The sequence below is a fragment of the Trachypithecus francoisi genome, unplaced genomic scaffold (assembly GCF_009764315.1).
Source record: "Trachypithecus francoisi isolate TF-2019V2 unplaced genomic scaffold, Tfra_2.0 Contig01474, whole genome shotgun sequence".
Taxonomy (NCBI): Eukaryota; Metazoa; Chordata; class Mammalia; order Primates; family Cercopithecidae; genus Trachypithecus; species Trachypithecus francoisi.
In genome coordinates this window covers 4815438-4839574 of record NW_022681435.1, presented here as the reverse complement: position 1 = coordinate 4839574, position 24137 = coordinate 4815438, and the positions used below count along the sequence as shown (strand labels likewise).

Genomic DNA, 24137 nt, shown 5'->3' with positions numbered 1-24137 from the left:
TGCTCCCTAAAACAGCAAAACATCTTGAAAGAGTTGTCCAAAGTCATTGTGTCTACATCCTCCCATCCTCACCCCACTCCCCCAGACTTCCACGTCCACCACGCCACTGACCCTGCTCCTGACGATGTCACCAAAAGGCTTCTGGTTGCCAAAGTCAAAGATTGTTTCTTTACACAATGAACTCCTGGAGCATTGGGCCCCGCTGACCACAGCATTCCTTCTTGAGGTGCTTTCTTCTCTTGGCTTCCTGGTCCCCACAGTGTCTGACTTGTGCCCCATTTCACTGGTCACTCATCCTCAGACTCCTTTGTGGGTTCTTCTCAGCTTCCAAAGGTTGGAACACCAGAGGTCCTGGCCTTCAGTCCCCATCGGTCATTCCATTCTCCTCTTAATGTGATCAGATTCAATACTGTGGCTTTAAATGCCTCCTATATCCCAAGGACCCCAAAATTTACATCTCCAGCCTTGACGTTTCCACTGATCTCCCCACTTACGAATGTCAGCTACCATATCACAGTTATGATATGACTTACGAATGTCAGCTGCCATATTACGAGTTATGATATGACTTAAAAATAAATGTCAGCTATCATATCACAGTTATAATATGACTTATGAATGTCAGTTACCATATCGCAAGTTATGATATGACTTACGAATGTCAGCTATATCACGAGTTACGATATGACTTATGATACGTCAGCTGCTCACCTGACATTTCTACATGGCTGTCTAAAAGGCCTCTTCACCTTAATTCATCCAGAACAGAAAGCCTGGTTTTCCCTCCAGACCTGGTTTCTCCTCCCATCTTTCCCATCTTAAGGAATGCCATCACCATTGACTCAGACACTGAAACCAAAATCTAGAATCATCCTCAACTCCTCTCTTTTCTCACACGTCACATCTGATGCATCAACAAGCCTCAGCAATTCCTCATCTTAAACACATCCCGAATGTGACCTTCTTTCTTGATTCCAGCCACCACCACCCCAGCCTTACCATTTCTCATCTAAAATAGGGCAAAGGTTGCCTCGTCGATCCTGCTTCCACTCTTGACCTTCTTAGGCGCATTACTCACATAGGAGCCAGAGTGATCATCTTTCAAATAAATCAGATCACATCACTGTCCAGATGAAAACAAGCTCTCTCACTCCTTCCCGTTCCACCAAGACTGAAGTCTAAACTCCTTAGTGTTGTTACAAGGTCCCCCATGGTCTACCCTTGCCCTTCTCTTGGATTGGGTTTTCTGCCACGTTCCTCACCTTCACTAAGCTTCACCCTTCTTTCTTCTCCTTAACAAGGCTCCTCCACTCTTGCCTGAGCACTTTTGCACTAACTGACCCTTTGCCTGAACTTTCTTATCTCAGATTTTCCCATGGCCAGCTCCTTCTTGCCATTCTGGTCCCAGCTGAAATAGCACCTCTTCCATCAGACAAGCCTTCTCAGACCTTTGGAAGTAGATAAAAGTGGTTGCACAGGCTGGGTGCAGTGGCTCACTCCCGTAATCCTAGCATTTTGGGAGGCCAAGGTGAGCAGATCACCTGAGGTCAGGAGTTCGAGACCAGCCTGGCCAACATGGCAAAACTCTATCTCTACTAAAAATATAAAAATTAGCCAGGTGTGGTGGCAAGCGCCTGTAGTTCCAGCTACTCAGGAGGCTGAGACAGGATAATCATTTGAACCCAGGAGGCAGAGGTTGTGGTGAGCCGAAATTGCGCCACTGTACTCCAGCCTGGACGACAGAGTGAGACTCTATCTCAAAAAAAAAAAAAGGGGGGGGTTGCGCAATATTGTAAATGTATTAAATGCCCGAAATTTTACACTGAGTGGTTAATTTTGTTATGTAAAATTTACCCCAATTTTTAAAAACAAAAATTAGAATTTTCATGAGGATTAAATGAGATACTATTTCAAAGTGCTTACCACAGTGCCCAACACTTCTCAAACAATTAAGAAATTTTACCTCTTAATAGTTCATATAAATAAACATAACTTTATGAAACATCATGTCATTTTCTGAATTTTTCCCATTTCACTATAGTGAGAATTCAGAACTTCATCAAGCACCTGTACCACTCTGTGGGCCAGACTTCGAGAAGCACTGAAATAAACAATTTTGATGAATACAATCAATGTTTGTAAAAGGCGTGTGTTACAGAGCCATCCTAACTCATGTAATAAATGGAACATACAGTGGAGAGTCTCTTGTGAAAACAGTACTGTCTAGAAATGGACAAAGGCCCAGGTGAATAAATGTGGGTCATTCAGCTTTTCTCATTAGAGTGAGAATGGTAACACATACGCATACACACATCCCAGAACAAACACCACAAGCCCCACAGCAGTGAAAACGTAGTTCAACCTTATTACCTGATCAGGAAAAATGTATCAACTCCAAGATAGAAGGGACCGCTCCGAGAGTAAATGTACAGTGGGTTTCTAAGCACTCTGCTTTTCCATTCAAGCACATTATCTGTAACAAACATTGAAAAGCAGTGTCTTTTTGTTTCATAGAAGAAAATCATGTGATTTCTCTTTTCAGAAAAAGCAAAAGGAACACCTTCAACTTTTGGTTGTACTTGGCAGGTTTTAAGAATCACTATAGGCCGGGCCAGTGGCTCACGCCTGTAATCCCAGCACTTGGGAGGCCAAGGCAGGTGGATCACGAGGTCAGGAGCTTGAGACCAGCCTGGCCAACATAGTGAAACCCCGTGTCTACTAAAAATACAAAAAATTAGCCAGCCGTGGTGGCGGACACCTATAATCCCAGCTACTTGGGAGGCTGAGACAGGAGACTCGCTTGAACCTGGGAGGTGGAGGTTGCAGTGAGCCGAGATCACGCCATTGTACTCCAGCCCAGAGGGTAACAGAGTGAGACTCCGTCTCAAAAAAAAAAAAGAAAGAAAGAAAGAAAAAAGAAGAAGAAGAAGAATCACTGTAATTCATGTAAGAGGAGAAGTTAGACTGGAAATAAAAGGTGGTGACTGAGGTCCCTAACGGTCGTTCAGGAGCTTTAAGCTCCTTTGTGCACTGACAGTGGCCACAAGCCCCTTGGACTGCAGCACTACCTATCATGGGCTGGTACAGATCGCCCAGGAGGCTTCTTCCATCTGCCCTGGCTGTGTTTGCCCCCTGTTTAGAGAGTACCACTGTTATTGATAGGAGCACTTCAGGAGGGTAGCAGCAGGAAGAAGGTGGAGAAACACTGATTTGATATTAGTGGACCATTTTTATTTATGCTTGTCTGCTTTTCAAGGAAAAATAAATGTTAAGTCCTGGCTTCATTAACCATGATGAGAGAGAACTTGGCTTTTTGGATAACGAAAATACAATACCCAGGTATCAGTATTCACCTGGCAGCCAGGTGCCTGATTTGTACCTAGAGGGAGTAAAATGAGCCACTAGACACTGGCCTGGAAACCTTACTGATAGGAGATCACACACAGTGTCTCTAAAACAGAAGGAAGGCTGCTCGTGGGAAGGCTGCCAGACCCCCATCCTTTGGCCACCATGATCCCGCCATACCAAAGAGTGTCTCTTCCCTGACTGCTCCCAGAGTAAAGGCTCATCAGCTCTCCTCACCCAAAGACAGCCATGCAGTCATCTGACTGGTATGTCCCGAGATGATCCACAGAAGACTCAAAACACGAACGCCATTCAGTGCAGAGCAGGTGCTGCCCGGTGTCTTTGTAGTCCAGATGGCTGGCACATTCTTCTGCCAAGAAAAGCGCTCCAGAGCATGAACCATGGCTCCTAGAAACCCTGAGCAAAAGCAAAGGTGTTACTGTCCACCCTGACTGCCAGGGTATCCACACACCACGCCACAACAAGAACCAAAGTGCAATCCACAGATCTTGGCCGTTACACAGAGGCTCTCTTGCTCTGACCCTGGGCTTCTCAGCTCAGCCTCCATGGTTCCATCTTGATCTATCTGTGGACTTTCATACTTAGTATCCCTCCCTTTTGAATCTTGACTTTCGCTAACAGACTTGACCTGAGTTTGTTGCCCCACATGCTTTGTGCAGAATACGCTGCCCAAGCTCAGGCCCCAGAGATGCCAACCCCTGACCCCAGTCCTACTTGATGAAGAGTTGAGGGAAGGAGAATGTAGACATCAGTAAGAATCGATGTGATCCACAAAGCAAGCATTTCACGTGAAAGAACACCCCTGCAATTCTGAGGACTAGTTGCTTATGAATAATGAGTCAGGCATGGTGGCTCATGCCTGTAATCCCAACACTTTGGGAGGCTAAGGCAGGTGGATCACTTGAGGTCAGAAGTTTGAGACCAGCCTGACCAACATGAAACCTCATCCCTACTGAAAACACAAAACAGTTAGCCAGGCGTGGCGCATGCCTGTAGTCCCGGCTACTCCGGAAGCTGAGACAGGAGAATTGCTTGAACCCGGGAGTTGGAGATTGCAGTGAGTCAAGATTGCACCACTGCATTCTAGCCTGGGTGACAGAGTGAGATTCTGTCTCAATAATAATAATAATAATAATAATAATAAATAACAACCCTAATGTAGGTCAGAGTGTAGGCACAAAAACAGAGGGACTGGTGGCACAGGAGCTTAGGGCACAGGCCATATAGCCAGATGCTCCTGGCGCTGATTCTGTCACTTATCAGCTCTGTGACCCCCTGGCAAGTGAATTAACTTCTCTGTGTCTAAGTTTCCACATCTGCAAAATAATCAAAGTAGATTTTATAGGAGTATCATGAAGAACAAGTGAGATAATGCTTATAGATCACATTAAATAGAGGCAACCCATAGTACGTACTAGTGAGAACACAGCTACCACTACCACTATTTTAAGCCCTATCACTTTAAGAATGGTTAATACCATCTTCTTAATTCGTTCCCTTTCTTAAAGAATTTGATGTTTACCTATTCTGAGAACCAAGCAAGTGTTTGGAATTGCAAGACAGGGGCCTCCAAGCTCAAGCCGGCTCCGAGAGACTTCCATTTCTGCCTGGACAGAGCCCCATGCCTTCAACATTGTGGGCACAAAGAAGTCTTTGCAGAATTAAAACTTATTCACAAATAAGGTCTGGCTCATAATCAAGCTCTGGAAATCTAAATCAGTTTCTTAAATTGAAGAATTTAATTACCTAACATTTTGAAGTTCCAGCCATGAACACAAATATTTCCTTTTAAGTCACTCTTTGTGACTGCGTCTCTGTCTGAAGTCACCACACCCACCCTTTTCATTCACAGGGGTTTTCACTCAGGAATTGGCCGTGAGTCCAGCACAACAGCCTCCTAGAGCTGATTCAGCTGCTGCTCCTCAGTTTCCTGAGCAGTGAAGAGATACAGGACCCGGGTTCTGTCAGGTTTGGCCAACTTCTTTAGCCTCCCTGAGCCTCAGTTTCTTCACTTTTAGAATGGGCATAATTTTGACCAGGGTTGTCATGGGGATTCTAGAACATCAAATATCTGGTTTGCTGCCTCATGTGGTAAGCTAGTGCTCAGCATGTTTGTTATTATGTTTTTCTGTCTAAATTCTACTCGCGAATGAACTCACCCGTCAGCGGTTTATAAAGGCTTCTGAAAATACCTGCTCTAGAGGGAAGACAACCTCCCTGAGGCTCACTTAGCTCATTTGTAAATGGAAAGTGTTATAAACCATGAGGACGTGGAGAAGATTGGATGAAACGATGCAGGCAATCACTGGTTCTCAAAGTGGAGGTCTCCCAGCCAGCAGCTTCAGCATCACCTGGGAACTTATTAGAAATGCACATTCCCAGGCCCCACCACAGACCTATGAGGTCAGAGTCTTTGGGTCAGGGCCCAGGAATCTGTGCTGTAATAGTCATCCAGGTGACTCTGATGCTCGCCAAAGTTTGAGACCCACTGGTTGTGACAATGCTCTGAAAAACCTTGCAGCCACTTCGGATCTGCTCAATCACAGTGAGCCCACTTTTTTTTTTTTTTTTTGAGACGGAGTCTCGCTCTGTCGCCCAGGCTGGGGTGCAGTGGCTGGATCTCAGCTCACTGCAAGCTCCGCCTCCCGGGTTTACGCCATTCTCCTGCCTCAGCCTCCCAAGTAGGTGGGGCTACAGGCACCCGCCACCTCGCCCGGCTAGTTTTTTGTGTTTTTTAGTAGAGACGGGGTTTCACCGTGTTAGCCAGGATGGTCTCGATCTCCTGACCTCGTGATCTGCCGGTCTCGGCCTCCCAAAGTGCTGGGATTACAGGCTTGAGCCACTGCACCCGGCCACAGTGAGCTCACTTTAAACAACAGACCATTAAGTAAGAGCCCTGATGCCCGGGGCCTGAATCCATAGCTATGTATGTATGTCATGAAAACTTCCTCATACATTTGCTCATATTTTTCTCATCTAAATAGCAAAGGACAGGCTCATGTAACAGGAAACCATTCTAAGCAAATGCAATGGTTATTTGGAGGATAAAGAGTCAGGAATCCAAATACCCAACTTGGCTCTAAACTTCTAGAAGACACGGTGGTCTTATGTTGATTTGACTCACTGATTAACGTGAAAGTGGAGAGAGAAAAAAAATGCTGAATCTCTGGGTCTCTCCAAATTGATCTTTATTTTCAAACATTCAGAGATGTGGTATTTTACCTTTGATGTTTTTGTTTTTTTCTTTTTGAGGCAGGGTCTGGCTCTGTCACCCAGGCTAGAGTGCAGTGATATGAACTCAGTTCACACTACAACCTCTATCTCCAGGTTCATGCAATCCTCCTGGCTCAGTCTCCTGGGTAGCTGGGACTACAGGTACACACCACCATGCCCAGCTAATTTTTGTACTTTTTTGTAGAAACGAGGTTTTGCCACGTTGCCCATGAGCAATCTTCCTGCCTCAGCCTCCCAAAATGCTGGGATTATAGGTACCATGCCCAGCATCCTTTGATGGTATTAAGTACAAAAATTAAAAAGTTGTTATGGCAACAGAACATGGAAAACCCCCATTTTGAGACCACAGTTAAATGTGCCAGATAAAAAAAGGTAACATAACTTTAATGTCCCAATCATAGTGTGCCTCATTCTGGGTGAGGAACCTAAAGTTTCAGTTCCTGACACCACACCAGGTATGTCTGGCCTAAATCCTGTCATCCAGCCTTAAAAGGCTGGGCTCTGCAATCCGGCTCTGTGGACGTGGCATGTCCCTGCAATGCAGCTGACCCTGCTGGTCACTGAGTGAGGTCAGAGTAGCCCAGCCAGGTCAGAGCAGCCCAAGCATGTAGCCTTGGCAGATTTAAGCCCCTACCCTTTCTTTCCTCTCCTGGCTTAACCAAAGAGAATGAGGAAACAAGGAATGATTTTAGGAGGAGGTGGTGTAAGTACTTATGATCTCATTTAATTCTTTCCACAGATCCCATTATATGCCCCTGATTTACACATGTGGAAACTGAGGTTCACAGAGGTCACACAATCTGACCACAGTCAGAGTTAGCAATCAAAGCGGGTTTGATTGGGTGACAGAATTCCTAAGCATGTGCTCTTTCTGCCACACCAAATGTGGAACTGTCTATAGGCTGCCAGTGCGGGAGCGCGGGGTTGCGGCGGTAGCGGCACAGAGACAGAGGTCTAGAACCACATCGTGTGAAGTAATTGAGGGATTCTGGGATTTGGACAGGGCCACCATAACTGCCCTCAACATCTGATGGAGCTGCAATAGAAACAAGAGAGCATGATTATTTTCTGGGCCCTAGAAGGCAAAACCAGGGCCCCTGGTGGGAATTACAGGACAGCCAGGATTGCCTCTCGTTCGGAAGCCTGACCACCAGCGCTTCCCATCACAGGTGGGTCCACAGGAAGCCACCCGGCTGCTAGAGCTGCTTCCAGCTTTGGGAAAGAGGTTGTGCCAGGGACCTCTAGGCCTTCTTGGCTCCTTCTTATATCATATCTCTGCTTACACAAACATGTGTTTTGTTTTTATTGCTGAGCTTTTTGTTGGTGTTGCTATTGTTTTTGTTTCTGCCTTAAGACCCGAATAGGGCGGGGCACAGTGGCTCACGCCTAAAATCCCAACACTTTGGAAGGTCAAGGCGAGTGGATCCTTTGAGCCCAGGAGCTTGAGACCAGCCTGGGCAACACATGGCAAAACCCCATCTCTACTAAAAATACAAAGATCGTTTGAGCCAGGAGGCAGAGGTGGAAGTGAGCTGAGATCATGCCACTGCACTCCAGCCTGGGTGACAGAGGGAGATCCTGTCTCTGAAGAAAAAAAAAAAAAATCTGAGTAGGATCTGAGAAAATAATTTCTATGCCTTCCACAGTAGGCATATTCCCTGAAGCTGCTTTATCATTTCTTCATATCCTTCTAGTTCATTCACTGAAATTTCTTTTTTCTTTTTTTTTTGAGACAGAGTCTTGCTCTTGTCACCCAGGCTGGAGTGCAGTGGCATGATCTTGGCTCACTGCAACCTCTGCCTCCCGGGTTCAAGCAATTCTCCTGCCTCAGCCTCCCAAATAGCCAGGATTACAGGCACCTGCCACCATGCCGGGCTAATTTTTGTATTTTTAGTAGAGACAAGGTTTCACCATGTTGGCCAGGTTGGTCTCAAACTCTTGACCTGAGGTGATCCACCTGCCTCGGCCTCCGGAAGTGCTGAGATTACAGGCATGAGCCACCAAGCCCAGCCATTCCATTTTATTTTTATCCCCCTAGTTGGAGTAAGAAAGGACAATTGTGTGGACCTGGATCTAAAAGAAATCTGCCAAATATTCACATTCTGGTTCTGTTCTTTTTTTTTTTTTTTGAGTCAAGGTCTCTCTCTGTTGCCTGATTAATTTTTAAATTTTTTTGTAGAGATGGGGGTCTCGCTACATTACACAGGCTGGCCTCAAACTCCCGAGTTCAATCAATCCTCTCACCGTGACTTCCCGAAGTGCTGGGATTACAGGCATGAGCCACTGAACCTGGCCCTCTTATTCCACATGTTCTGAAGGTTAGAGAGAGAGAGATTCTATTTGCCTTGGTGTATAGGCAGGCAGGTAGAAATGAAGGCAATGCTCTTGATTTTTCACTAAAACACAGTGCAGTCTATCTCAATGAAATCCAGCCTCTCACTACCTGTGCTGGGTTAATCTGTTTCTGGTTCACACGTACCGTACTGCGTGAATTACCTTGTGTTGCAAGCTCAACACCCTCCCTTCAGTTTCTATGTAAATCATTCACCTTCCTGGGGATGGCAGGAAGCTTCTACGGGTCACGTGTGTAAGTGTGACACTGAAAGCAGACACTGTGGCCGTGGAATTGTTCTCAGAGAATTGCTGCAGTGAAACCCCAAGTCCTGTTTGAACCTAGTCTTTGATCAGCACAAAAACACACTGGATAATTGTACTCACAAAATAAAGCAGCATTTTTAGTGACCTTGCCTGACCTTAGCACGCTGACGGTAAACAAAGACGGGACAGTCAAGAGCAGAGATCTAACCTCCACACTGATATTTGGAAGCTGCAGGGCGTTCAGTAGGAGCCAGCACTGTAGGCATTTGTGTCCAACTGCACACTCGGCTAAGTCACCTCCCCTGGGTGGTCTTAGTTTCATTCAAATGCCTACTTTTTCCTCTGCTCCGAGCTGCTGACAGGGCCAGATGTGCCGGGCAGTGCGTCCGTGGGATTCTGCTGCTTTGTTCATTGCTCTCCGCCTTGCTCAGGGGCAGACTCCCGTAAGTGGCCAGAGGTGCCCCATGTTCCTGCGATGTCCTGCAGGCTGACCCCCATTCCCTAGCTGCCACGCAGACTGTTCCAGCCAGAGGGAGGATGAGACCCAGCAAGGTGATGAACCTGCAGGAAGAAGACACAACAGCTGCGCCTTCCCTCATCTCAGGACACCAAAATGAGACGCCGAGAACACAGGCCTGTGAAAAGCAAACCGCTGCATACTTATGTAGAAAAACCTTCAACAATTTTAAGGATGGAGAATGATGCTCTAAGAATAAAACTAATGAAAAAAGAGAAAATACATCAAGGAAAATGTTAATGGATTTCACTTAACTTGTCATAATTATTTTTAAAATCTTAAAGCAACCAAAATACTGAGGAAGATGTCTGCAGCTGATATGACTAAGAATTAACATTCTTTACATACATAATAAACTTTAAAAATTAGTAAGAACCTGGCTGGGTGCGGTGGCTGAAGCCTGTAATCCCAGCACTTTGGGAGGCCTAGGCGGACAGATCACCTGAGGTCAGGAGTTTGAGACCTGTCTGGCCTACATGGTAAAACCCCAACTCTACTGAAAATACGAAAATTAGCTGGGCATGGTGATGTGTGCCTGTAGTTCCAGCTACTCGGGAGGCTGAGGCAGGAGAATCTCTTGAGCCCAGGAGGCAGAGGTTGCAATGAGCTGAGATCGCCCCACTGCATTGCAGCCTGGGTGACAGCGAGACTGTCTCAAAAAAAAAAAAAAAAAAGAAGAACCTAACTCACACATGGAAAAGGGGGTAAAGAATATGAATTTACAAGAGAAAAATACAAGTGGCAGATAAACTTAGGAAATAAACACCCTCTTTGGCAGTTTTTCAAAGATGTAAATTAAACCATGTATTCACCTATCAAATTGGTTCCACTTTTTATAAAGGTAGTAGCTTTTGATGCTGGTGAGAGGGTAAAGTAACACATGAGAGTTTCCTACTGGGGACAGGAAAAATGAATTGTTCAGGAAAACAACATCAAATGATTCAAGAATTATGACCCAGCAATTATACTTCTACTTAATTTATGCTAAGAGACTGGGTGCAGTGGCTCACGCCTGTGATCCTAGCACTTTGGGAGGCCGAGGCAGATGGATCACGAGGTCAGAAGTTCGAGACCAGCCTGGCCAACATGGTGAAACCCCGTCTCTACTACAAAAATGCAAAAATTAGCCGGGCATCGTGGCATGCGCCTGTAGTCCCAGCTACTCCGGAGGCTGAGGCAGGAGAATCGCCTGAACCTGGGAGGTGGATGTTGCAGTGAGCCGAGACCATGCCACTGCACTCCAGCCTGGGCAACACCCAAAAAGTATTGGGTGACTTGCTGCAATGTGTGTAGGCAAGGCAATGCCTCAAATAAAATTAATCTTCAGTGGTCGCCTGACAGCAAGGAACAGGAATGTTTTGGGATAGAATACATTTCTCAGTGGTCCTGAAACCAGTCACACTAGGCGTGACCGGCCTTCCCCTTGAACACTTGTGCATTTTCTTGTTTAAGGTAAATGGTGGGCTGAGCATGGTGGCTCATGCCTGAAATGCCAGCACTTTGGGAGGCCAAGGTGGGTGGATCACCTGAGGTCAGGAGTTCGAGACCAGCCTGGCCAACATGGTGAAACCCTGTCTCTACTAAAAATACAAAATTAGCCAGGTGCAGTGGCGCATGCCTGTGGTCCCAGCTACTTGGGAGGCTAAGACAGGAGAATTGCTTGAACCCATGAAGTGGAGGCTGCAGTGAGCTGAGATTACGCCACTGCACTCCAGCCTGGGTGACACAGCAAGACTCTGTCTCAAAAAAAAAAAAAAAGGGTAAATGGTGATCTCCTTGTGTCTCAGTCTGTTTGGCTGCTGTAACAAAATACCATAGACTAGGTGGCTTATACACCCCAGAAATTAATTTCTCACAGTTCTGGAGGGTGGGAAGCCCAGGATCAAAGTGCTGGAAGATTCGGTGTCTGTTGAGAGCCCACTTTCTGGTTCATAGACGGCGCCTGCTAGCTGTGTCCTCACATGTTGGAAGGGGCAAGAGAGCTCCCTGGGGTCCCTCGTCTAAGCTACCTGACCCCATTCATGAAGGCTCTGCCCTCATGACAGGCACCTCCCAAAGGCCCATCTCTGGAGATCATCACATTGCGGGTGACATTCCAACTCATGAATTCTAGGGGGGGAACAAAAACACTCAGACCATAATATCCTGAAACAGGCAGTACTGGCCAGATATCATGCAATGAATGAGATTTAATAGTGAAATGCAGTTGATGAGGGCAAGTTGATAAAACAGTACCGACAGATCACAACCCATGCAGGTACCTCAGATGTCCATACTCACAGACATATGGCAGCAAATGTGTCCAGGGGGAACGTTCCAGTAGCACATCTGGCCACACTCCCACCAGATGAGGAGGAAGAATTTATTGTAAAAAGAAAGAGAGAAGGGGCCAGAAATGAAGTATTTCTGAATCTTAAAGTATCTACCAAAAAAGAAAAAGAGATTGTATAAATCATTTAGTTTGTAATAATGCCTTACATTTTCCCAAGTGCTTTCATATCTATTATTTCAAAATGAAACTTCTACAGTAAAAAGGGACAGCTGGGGCTGGGCGCAGTGGCTCATGCCTGTAATCCCACACTTTGGGAGGAGGCCGAGGCAGGGTGATCGCTTGAGGTCAGGAGTTTGAGACCAGCCTGGCTAGCATGGTGAAACCCTGTCTCTACTAAAAATAGAAAAATTAGCCAGGCATGGTGGTGCTCGTCTGTAGTCCCAGCTACTCGGGAGGCTGAGACATGAGAATCACTTGAGCCCGGGAGGCAGAGGTTGCAGTGAGCCGAGATCATGCCACTGTACTCCAGCCTGGGCCACACAGCAAGACTGTCTTCAAAAAGAAAAAGGGTGGGGACAGCTGGTTTTGAATATATCTGATTTACAGTTGGAGGGAAGTAGGACACAAAAATGTGGAAACTTACAGAATGAGGAACTCTTAGCCCAGCTGGAAGTCAACCCAGGTCTACTGAATCAGTCTTTTCTCCTGGCCTTTCCTAGCACACGATACTGGGAACTAAAAACCTAAACTACGCGCCATTGCTGGCTCAAATCTATTTGTGAACAAGCCCCCTGACAGAGAAATGCAATGTAAGATGGAAATATACAATTGCAGCCCATAGTCTGGGGAAAGGTGCCATCTGAAATTGAAGGTAAGAAGCAGCAAGTCAGGACACAGCTGATGAGCACTGGAAAAAATTGCGTGTAAAGATCCTACTGGTAAGACTAGGGCAGTTGTCTCCAGTTTTAGCAAGCCTCAGAATTACCTTGAGGGGCTGTTGGCTCTCTGCCTCCCCTCCCTGCAAGTTTCTGATCCAGGAGGTTTGAGGTGGAACCTGACTTTGTGCTTCTGACAAGTTTACAGGTGTTCTTGCTGCGAATCTCAGGAGCACATGGTTAGAATTAAGACCAGGGGACTTCCAAAATCTCCACAAAGGATGGGGACATAGCTTTCCTCCTTCTTTAAAATGGGGATCATAATAGTACCTACCTCCTAGGGTTGTCATGAGAACTAAATGACACACTGATTGTAAAGCCCTTAGAACAGTGCAGGACAGGCAGTAAGTTTAATAAATGCTGGGTGTTCCTCATCTCACCACACCACATTGCCTAGTCTTGCATTCAAGAGGCTCAAGTTTGAGCTAGCTTGCTTTGTGACCCTGAGCAAGTCACTTCATCTCTCTGGGTCTCATTTCCTCATCTGTGTAACAGTGAAGGGTGGGTCAGACATGATGTATTCTTTTATTATTATTATACTTTAAGTTCTGGGATACATATGTAGAACGTGCAGGTTTGTTACATAGGTATACACGTGCCATGGTGCTTTGCTGCACCCATCAACCCGTCTTCTAGGTTTTAAGCCCCGAATGCATTAGGTATTTGTCCTAATGCTTTCCCTCCCCTTGCCCCCAACCCCCCGACAGGTCTCAGTGTGTGATGTTCTCCTCCCTGTGTCCATGTGTTCTCATTGTTCAACTCCCACTTATGAGTGAGAACATGCAGTGTTTGGTTTTCTGTTCCTGCGTTAGTTTGCTGAGAATGATGGTTTCCAGCTTCATCCATGTCCCTGCAAAGGATAAAAACTCATTCTTTTGTGGGCCGCGTAGTATTCCATGGTGTATATGTGCCCCATTTTGTTTATCCAGTCTATCATTGATGGGCATTTGGGTTGGTTCCAAGTCTTTGCTATTGTAAATAGTGCTGCAATAAACACAAGGGACATGATGTATTCTAATGTCCTTTCCATCTCTAACTCTCAAGGTTCCCATGAGTCTGTGACCCAAGAGTTTCTGAAATGTCCAAAAATGCTGCTGAAAGACTAATAATATGTGATTAACTGTGATTCCTAATTGTAGTATGGTAAGGGTAGAATCAAGAAGGAAGGGTCATCTGTGTGTCCTCAGCCCTGGCCAAGAGTTGGGGTGCTTGATCTAGGTTACCAGCACGTTCCCACAGGAGACCTGGCAGCAGAATTTTTCATAATCCGATTCCATTTGCTCTGAACCAATGCTACTTCCTGTTAGTATTTGGGTTTCCAAACTAAACTCTTCCACTGAAAATGAAGTGTACTGACCAGCCAGCACACGTCCGCTCCCTTTGGAAGTTCTATTTCTAATTTTAAAGGAATCAAATGACCTTTCTGTTTTGTTTTGGTTTTGTTGTTTTGGTTGGTTGGTTTTTTTGTCAATCAACCACAGCCCAGCTCTAAATCCTGCCATGGTAAACGAAGACAACCGGCAGCCCACACACATCCAATCAGCCTTAAGTAATCAGCCTTAAGTGTCTATGCTGTGCTAGATTCCAGATCTACAAGGGGAATATGAAACCTTTATTGGAAACCTCTGTTGAATCTGTTCTCCAACAACTTCTCACCCCACCCTATCCTGACCTCTTCACTAACACAAGGTCAGCTCAAGCCCTGTCTAAATTCCCCACTCTTACTCTATCCATGCTGGGCTCTGCTTCTCTAGCTTTTATGCCCAGCCCCAACACTTGAGTGAGATTGGACATTTCTTTCCCGACAGTGTTTCCTAATAGCTCAGGCACACACACTTTTCTTCCTAACTAAATTGTGCATATTTTTGAAACGAGTAACTCCCAATCATTTTGATCCCCCCACCCCCAGCATATACAGGTGATGTCTCATACAAAGGCCAGAGAGAAAATTGCTCAATAAATATTTTCTGAATTGAATTGAGAACACAAAATGGTATTCTGTGAAATGTTTTGGATTCCTTTTGAATTCTTAGCCAGAAAGGCAATTCTATGGGTAATACAAGGAGTTACTATTAAAAGAGTTCCATTTTCTCCATTGGTGCTCAGGGAATCTGTAAGAGAGAGTTGGAGGAGAAAAATCTTCCCTTGTATTTCTAGCACCAGTGTTCTGCTATGTAGGCCTAGTGATTCTCATAGGAAAAGCAAGGTGAGATTAACCTAATAGAGCATAGGAAAAGAGCACAGTTTAAAGCTTATTGTAAAGGACTGTTAAACATCGATTCTAAGCAGCTCAGAACTCATTGCTTTTGGCCACTGCAAACTGGGACAGTGTGATCATCATAAAACGTTATAAAGTCTCCAGTGGGACAGACTTAGAGTGAATGAGTCTTAGACTTAGAGTGAGTCCCCGAGAATAGAAATGTGCAGCCTTCAGTGTTGTGTCTGGATAAAATCAGACACAACTCAGTGTTAAACAGACCTTTAGAACAAGCCCCAGGCTGGGTGTGGTGGCTCACACCTGTGATCCCAGCACTTTGGGAGGTTGAGGCAGAAGGATCACTTGACTTCAGAAGTTTGAGACCAGCCTGGTCAACATAAGGAGACCCCAGCTCTACAAAACATTTACAAATTAGACAGGTGTGGTGGTGCATGCCTGATCTCAGCTATTTGAGAGGTTGAGGTGGAAGGATTGCTTGGACCCAGCAGATTCAGGTGGCAATGAGCCATGATTGTGCTACTGCACTCCAGCCTGGGGACAGAGCAAGACCCTGTCTCAGAAAAACAAAAGCAAAACCAAAAACACCAAAGTCCCTTCTTTGTCAGCTCTTGTGTGGTCCCTGTGACCAGGTAGATTGCTTCTGCCTCACAATTAAACTTCAGCAAGATTATCTAACATTTGCCAAGCATATTCTAAGAGCAGGGCCCTGAGCTAAGGGGCTATGAGTACCCATCCTCCCAACTCCCTGTTGTGTTAAAGGGAACTCAGATAATCTAGCCAGCCTAAGAAGTAGGTATTAGGTAGTCTTTTGGGTTGAACTGTCTCCTCCAGAAAGGTTCAAGTCCTAACCCTTAGTACCTGCATATGTGACCTTATTTGGAAATAGGGTCTTTGCAGATGTAATCAACTTTAAGATGAGGTTAGGGTGGGCCCTAAATCCAGTATGACTAGTGTCCTTATGCAAGGGAAGTTTGGACACACAGGGAAGAACTCCACATGTGGGTGGAGGTAGAGGCTGGAATGATGTGGCTACAAGCCAAGGAGTGCCAGGAAGTACTGGCAACCACCAGGCATGTGGAGTGGGGCAAGGAACAGACTCTCCCTCAGAGCCTCCAGAAGGAACCAACCTCATCATCACCTTGACTTCAGATATTTAGCCTCCAGAACTGCGAGAGAATGAATCTTTGTTTTTCTAAGCCACCCAGTGTGTGGTCACTTGTTACAGCAGCGATGGGAAAGGACTATTAATGACACCAAAATGCATGGGTCTGGATTTTTAGGAAAATATCCCATAATTGGGTTTCATAATCACCACATCCAAGTTCCATCCAGGCTGTCAGCATTCTGGTGTTACATAATTTTATTCTTAGGAATTCAGGTAAAGTGTGTTGGGTGAAATTTTATAACATTCTATGACAACAACTGTGCAGTGTTTTGCCCTAGCCCTTGGCCAAAAGCAGTTATGTCCTGACCTGCCAGGATCTTGCTTTCCCTCTGCCATACTAGGGCATTTTTTCTCGCCCAATCTACTACTGGCCATCCCTGCTCCCCTCCTCTGGGTGAGTGCAGTCCGTGCAAACAGCTTCAGCCTGGTATGCTGAGCTGGTTGTCTCACATCTGTAGAGGAAATATTGGCAGCTCCATCAAAGAGCTTTAAGGAATAGCTGATAAATCCTTTCCAGATGGGGACACTTTACCCCGGGCAAAGACCTCCAATTTCTATCTGCTGCCTCTGTGCCAGAGCTGGAAAAATGCCTGGGCAGCAAAGACTAAGTTCCCCTAATCCATCCACCCACGTCAGCTCAGTTGACAACCACCAGGCCGTTTTCTTTTCCTGGTTCCTCAAAGAGAATCTCCATCTTGTTTCTCTTCGAACGCTACTTTCTTAAAATATCTTTTTATCAATGGCAATTATTTCTAATATTTTATTTTATTCTAATGTCAACTCTGGCTAGAAAGCTTGGCATTAGTCTGAAAAATTAGGCTAATTGACAAATCTCTTAAATAATAAGGACTATTAACTCATTAGACTTAGAGTCACTTAGTCACTTGAAATGCTAATTTAATAATAACTACACATTTATCTTTGTTTCTAGGATATTTACGGCTTATCCAACAAGAATTGAAATTTGAATTTGATTTGTAATGATTTATTGCTTTTTTATATTTATTTATTTATCTATTTATTTATTTGAGACGGAGTCTGGCTCTGTAGCCCAGGCTGGAGAGCAGTGGCACCATCTCGGCTCACTGCAAGCTCCGCCTCCCAGCTTCACGCCATTGTCCTGCCTCAGCCTACCCGAGTAGCTGGGACCACAGGCGCCCGCCACCACGCCTGGCTTATTCTTTGTATTTTTAGTAGAGATGAGGTTTCACCGTGTTAGCCAGGATGGTCTCCATCTCCTGACCTCGTGATCCACCGGCCTCGGCCACCCAAACTGCTAGGATTACAGGTATGAGCCACCATGCGCGTCTGATTTATTACTTTTTTAAACAGCACATGAAATACCTGGCTAGACAGATAATACACCCAAAGCCATAGGAATCGTCACAAATGCAGAGGACCATTTAAGATTTTGACAACTAGCTGCAATATCAATACTTTAAAGGAGAACTCTTAATAATGTATAACTTTATTATATGTTAGTTCTTCTCACTCCTAATAATGTAGAACTTTAGTATGTGTTAGTTCTTCTCTGGATGACCAGAATAAATATAAAAGACACCAGTGGCAAAAACCTAGGCTTAAAATTCTTGCTTTGAAAACTTTAAAAGACTTAGGGGAAGTCAAATCAGTTTCTGTGGAGACTAAAATATATTCCTTCCGCATAGCTAAGGGAGAAGTGATTAGAAGGCCATAGAGAGAGCCATGCAGAGCCACCCCTCACTGTACAGAGGAAGAGACTGAACTTGGGGAGATTAAGTGATTGGCCCAGGATCACACAGCTGGGAGGTGACAACCAGGACCAAATGCTGGGCTCTTAACACTAATCCATTACAACATGTTGACCGTACACAGTCCTCGTTCAGAATGGCCTCTGGATATGGCAGGTGGCAGATTGCCACACACGGGCCAGGGCACAGAACACTCACAATATTGAAACCAAACACCACCCACTTCCTTTCTTCAGCCTAACCAGGCAGCTGTGGGTGAGGGAAGATTGTTTACCTTTAAATTTTTGTTACATAAAGATTCAGCTCTATCTTTTCCTTATTGTCTCCCTACCTACTCCATTACTATTCCACCATCTTTACCCTTGAACCCCTCAAACCTCCATTAGGCTCAGTTTATTGGATTGATCACAATGAAAGGTTGGTTCAGTCCTGAAGAAATTACCTTTCTTGGTTCTAAGGAGCTGGGGTTTTTCCAACATTACGCTGTGAGATGATAGTTTCACTAGATATTCTTTTGTACCTACCCAGCCAAGACATCAGAGTCACATCCTCTTCAGCACAAGAATCAGGGACACACACGCCCACACTGTAGTCCGTCCCATCCTGGGAAACACAATGCCACAGTGTTCTTTCATTTTGGCATTCATAACATATATGCATGATCATCCCAAGTAAGTTTGCTGCTAAATAATCAGATTGGGAGTGGGAGAGAAGGATGTTGAAAGAAGAAGTGTTCCAACTTCTTAAAAGATGATTTTTCCATTACTGAGTGGTTCAAGTGAATTTCCAGAGCATCGGACACATGCATATTTTTAAAAAAAATGCCTCAAGGCTTAATGTAGGTGATCCTTTAAAAAGCAGCCAGTAGTTTTGGATAATCTGCCCCACTGCCTCTCTCTTCCAAATGAAAAGTCATTAAGAGTTGCATCTCCTGCAATTTTCAATACAATTTCCAAGTTGCCATTAATTGGTGGCAGGACACATTGTATCAAATAAAGATTTTATTAACAAATCAAGCCAAGGCCGGGCGCGGTGGCTCAAGCCTGTAATCCCAGCACTTTGGGAGGCCGAGACGGGTGGATCACGAGGTCAGGAGATCGAGACCATCCTGGCTAACACGGTGAAACCCCGTCTCTACTAAAAAAAAAAATACAAAAAATTAGCCGGGCGAGATGGTGGGCGCCTGTAGTCCCAGCTACTCGGGAGGCTGAGGCAGGAGAATGGCGTAAACCCGGGAGGCGGAGCTTGCAGTGAGCCGAGATCGCGCCACTGCACTCCAGCCTGGGTGACAGAGCGAGACTCCGTCTCAAAAAAAAAAAAAAAAAAAAAAAAAAAAATCAAGCCAATAACTAGAATGCCTGTCCCAATAAAGAAAACATCAAATTATAAATAAAACATTCTGGGATGATTCTTCTAAACACATAATTTAGAGGATTGTGTAGGCCTGACCTTTTTCTCCAGTATCAAAACCATTAATCCGCTTTGAAAATGACATTTGTATGCACTGATTAATCCCTCAAGCAATCATTATCCTAACCCTCAGCAGGACAAATGGAGCTAGGTGGTCATCTCTCTGTCTCCACGGCGAACCATTCTAAGATCATTTTATAGCATTAGTATCAGAGAGCTTGGATTTCTTATTGTTAATTTATACAATTGTTATTAGCCAACTTGTAACATTCCTTTAGTACTGTGTGACACATATCAAGTCTATCTTTGTATTTCATAACAGGCTATGCTGTTCCTAGTTTTGTTTTCTGTTTTTGTTTTTGTTTTGTTTATTTGTTTGTTTTGTTTTTTTTTCTGAGCAATAAAAGGATTAACGTGCTTTGAAGATAGCCCTGCAAATTTGGTCAACTGATTTAGTAATGTTTTCATAAAAGTCATGGCCCGTCTGCTAGGATAACCTCAAATTCATGTTTAGAGCTCTCTTTCTGAGAAAAGAGTTAAGGGTAATGGGAAGTCCACCCTGCATCTGGTATTTTTTTTTTTTTTTTTTTTTTTTTTTTTTTTTTTTTTTTTTTTGAGACGGAGTCTCGCTCTGCCGCCAGGCTGGAGTGCAGTGGCTGGATCTCAGCTCACTGCAAGCTCCGCCTCCCGGGTTTATGCCATTCTCCTGCCTCAGCCTCCCGAGTAGCTGGGACTACAGGCGCCCGCCACATCGCCCGGCTAGTTTTTTGTATTTTAGTAGAGACGGGGTTTCACCATGTTAGCCAGGATGGTCTCGATCTCCTGACCTCGTGATCCGCCCGTCTCGGCCTCCCAAAGTGCTGGGATTACAGGCTTGAGCCACCGCGCCCGGCCTGCATCTGGTATTCTAAAAGCTGTTGATGAGTCAGGAGTGTGTGGAAAGCTCCTTGACTTAATCCACCTCATACCAAGTAATAATGCGGTTCCCTGACAGCAAGGATACAGAATGGGGACTTTGTCTGGGGCTAAATCCAAATTTTGAGGTCCTTTAGTAAAGGACCTCAAAACCTGAAGTATAGGAGAGTCCCTACTGGACCCCAGCAGAGAAGGGCAGAAGAGAGCTACCAGCAAACTCAAAATAACTCTCAAAAAGAGAGCCATAGCATTTGAAGCTATAGAAGCTGCTGGCCAGCGTTTGACCTTGGATTCCATGTGAAAGTTGTCCAGAGGTCTTGCTCCATACAATGTGGTAGAAGGAATATCTCAAGTCCTATGTGGTTTGTGAACAAGAGTCTCATTTAATGTCTCACACTCAAGATGCTGAGCAGGTTTCTGCCAAGTATTTAAAATTTAGTTTTTATTTTTTGCAAAACATCGTAATAGTTTTTTTTTAATTATGAAAAGGAATCAACGGAGTTGTATTTTATTCTATATCATGACATTCACTTGTCCTTTAAGAGCAAGTGTGCAGGTCCCCCACACTCACCTGCAGTATGTGAAGCTTGCAGTACTGCCCTCGGAAGTTCCCCTTGGGAGCATGCGTGGAAAGACACTCGCTGTATGATCCCAGCCTGTCCATGTTTCCATTAAGAATGTTGCTCCCAAGCTTCCCCAGAGAGTCATACACTGAATTGCAAGGCAAGAGAAGTTTGCAAAATTACCTTTCTGGAGTCACTTTTAAATAAATTGATAGCTACTTAGCTCTACCTTCTGAATCTATCAAACTTATATGACTGAAAAAGAAGAGAAACAGATCTAGTCAGATGCTACTCTTTGAGCCTATGTTTTGCATACATAGCCCCTTTCATCATGCTGGGAGAACAATGATGTGAATTTTTGTGCTATTACATTATCTGCCAACAGTTGCTGAAAAAGATGAAGAGTTTGATTTCTTTTAAAAAACAAATGCTTTCTGGGGAGTGAAAAGGTATAACTAAAATTTGGTAGCTTTTCTTTCTCCTCCGCATATACCCAGGAGAAAATACTCATGTTTTTAAAAATTTTTATCCAGTTTTGTGGGACCTTACTTTGGAGAGAGTTAATTTTGTCTTTTTTCATTTAACCTTAGGAGCAGAAGAGTGATCAACTCCACAGTTCATGGCATTTTCAGCCCTGGTCCTGCAGAGTCTTTTTTGTTTGTTTATGCTTATTTATGGTCTTTATTCCTTCATTTTAAAAAATTCATTTCCTTTCATCTTTCTTCATCTCTTCATTTCCTTTTCTTTTTTTTTTTTTTTTTTTTTTTGAGACAGAGTCTCGCTTCTGTCGCCCAGGCTGGAGTGCAGTGGCCGGATCTCAGCTCACTGCAAGCTCCGCCTCCCGGGTTTTTGACATTCTCTCGCCTCAGCCTCCCGAGTAGCTGGGACTACAGGCGCCCGCCACATCGCCCGGCTAATTTTTTGTATTTTTTTAGTAGAGACGGGGTTTCACCGTGTTAGCCAGGATGGTCTCGATCTCCTGACCTCGTGATCCACCCGTCTCGGCCTCCCAAAGTGCTGGGATTACAGGCTTGAGCCACCGCGCCCGGCCTTCATTTCCTTTTCTCAGATTCCCCTCACTCCATGTATGTGTGCTGTATATCCTCTTATTTGTAGGTGCTCTTGTCTTGTGTATGTGTATCTGCCATATGTGTGAATGGTTTTGTGCTTCCACTCTCCCTCTGTTTCTATATATGTCACACAGTGCTACATTTTTACAATTTTATGTATATCTAGTCCAGGACCACTAACTTCTGTATAATAATGCATCACCACCTTTGACTTAACTATTCCCCAGATGATGGATGGATAGATGATTCCAACCCACAGAAACACACAGTGGTCACTCCTCCTATGTGTCCCTTTATAGAACAACATGAAGATGGAGCTCAGATTCTACCTGTGAGTGGAATTGATGAATGATAAGCACACAAATACTTAGTCTGTGTTAATCCAGCCAGATAGTTCGCTAGAGGGACTCCTTCAATCTATATCCCCCAGGGGTGCTGGCTCTTTTTGTTGTTGTTCTTTTTTGCTTTGTGCTGTTTAGCTTTTTAATTTTTGGCAGTTAATGGATATAAAATGGCATTTAATTACTGCTTTGATTTTCATTTATCTAATTACAAATGAGCCAAGGTATTTTTATTGATTAGTCAGCCATTTAAATGTTCTCTTCTGAACCCACCTGTCCTTTGCCAATTTTTTATAGATTTTTTTCTTTGTGGTTTGCCAGAGCTGCTTATTATTCTATACATTGATTCTGTCTGTCTGAGTCATTGAAAGTAGATACTCTGGCAGTTCTCTGTCAGTTGACATTTCCATGATGTCTTTCATTGAACAGAAACCCATAGTTTTGGTATCATGAAATCCACCAATATTTTGCTTATTGATTGTGCTTTTGGTATTTTCCTAAGAAATTCTTCCCCATTCATAGGTCACAAAAGGATTTTCTAATATTACCTCCTGCTGTCTTTATAGTTCTACCTTTTGTATTTAGGTCTTTAATCCATCTGAGTCATGGTGCATTTTTTTTTGCCCTCCAAAAGGTGGTCTGGTTATCCCAAAACCACCTCTAAATAGTTTTCCCTTTCATCATGGATTCATGGAGCAAGTTTCTTCTTATATCCAGGTCTCATATATACATGGATCTGCCTCTGAGCTCTCTGGTTTATTTTGTTTATCTGAGATGACACTGCCTACAGAGCATGTACGGCCAATGCAAAATGACAACACAGGGCCCCTTGTTTAAAAATGTTTAAGAGGGCCGGGCGCGGTGGCTCAAGCCTGTAATCCCAGCACTTTGGGAGGCCGAGGCGGGCGGATCATGAGGTCAGGAGATCGAGACCCTCCTGGCTAACACGGTGAAACCCCGTCTCTACTAAAAAATACAAAAAACTAGCCGGGCGCAGTGGCGGGCACCTGTGGTCCCAGCTACTCGGAGGCTGAGACGGGAGAATGGCGGGAACCCGGGAGGCGGAGCTTGCAGTGAGCCGAGATCGCGCCACTGCACTCCAGCCTGGGCGACACAGCGAGACTCCGTCTCAAAAAAAAAAAAAAGTTTAAGAATTTGAAGATGATGACAGCAAATCACACTTCAGCCAAGCATAAGGCTCTTTTAAGAGTAGGTCCCTGTGTGACTGCAGGAATTGCATGCCCTGGAGCCAGCCCTGATTCTAGCACTGGACTAGATACACATAAAATTGTAAAAATGTAGCACTGTGTGACATATATAAAAATAGGAGAGTGGAAGCACAAAACCATTCATACATATGGCAAATACACATACCCAAAACAAGAACACCTACAAATGAGAGGATACACAGCACACATATATGGAGTGAGGGGAATTTGAGAAAGGGAAAGGAAAAGATGAGACAGATGAAAGGAAATGAATTTTTTAAATGAAGGAATAAAAGGCATAAATAAGCATAAACAAAACCATATGGTTTTTATTATTATGGATTTGTAGTATATCAGGTATTCTGCCTTTAGTCTTTTTTTTTTCAAAGTGGATCTAGTTTTTCATGGACCACTAATCATGGATACAAATTTCAGAAAAAGTTTGCTGAGTTCTTCAAAACATCCAACTAGACTGTTGACTTAAATATGCTTTGAATTTTTACATTAATGTTGGGGAAGAATTGACATTATTTTTATACCAAGCCATCACTGGAGACCATGCTATTTATGCAAATCTTTTTGTATCCTTATAATT

General features: G+C 44.4%; 1 protein-coding gene across 1 annotated transcript in view; it reads right to left on the bottom strand.

Moving 5' to 3' along the window:
* The window catches only part of LOC117098797 (O-acyltransferase like protein), a 77031-nt gene that overhangs the window by 31073 nt on the left and 21821 nt on the right, over positions 1-24137 (bottom strand). The window contains exons 2-7 of the mRNA XM_033237738.1: positions 20932-21071; positions 18560-18638; positions 11996-12137; positions 9533-9759; positions 3583-3762; positions 2371-2473 (exon numbers count right to left, since the gene is read on the bottom strand). Coding sequence (XP_033093629.1) covers positions 2371-2473; positions 3583-3762; positions 9533-9759; positions 11996-12137; positions 18560-18638; positions 20932-21071 — 871 coding nt within the window. The remainder of the gene's footprint in view (positions 1-2370; positions 2474-3582; positions 3763-9532; positions 9760-11995; positions 12138-18559; positions 18639-20931; positions 21072-24137) is intronic.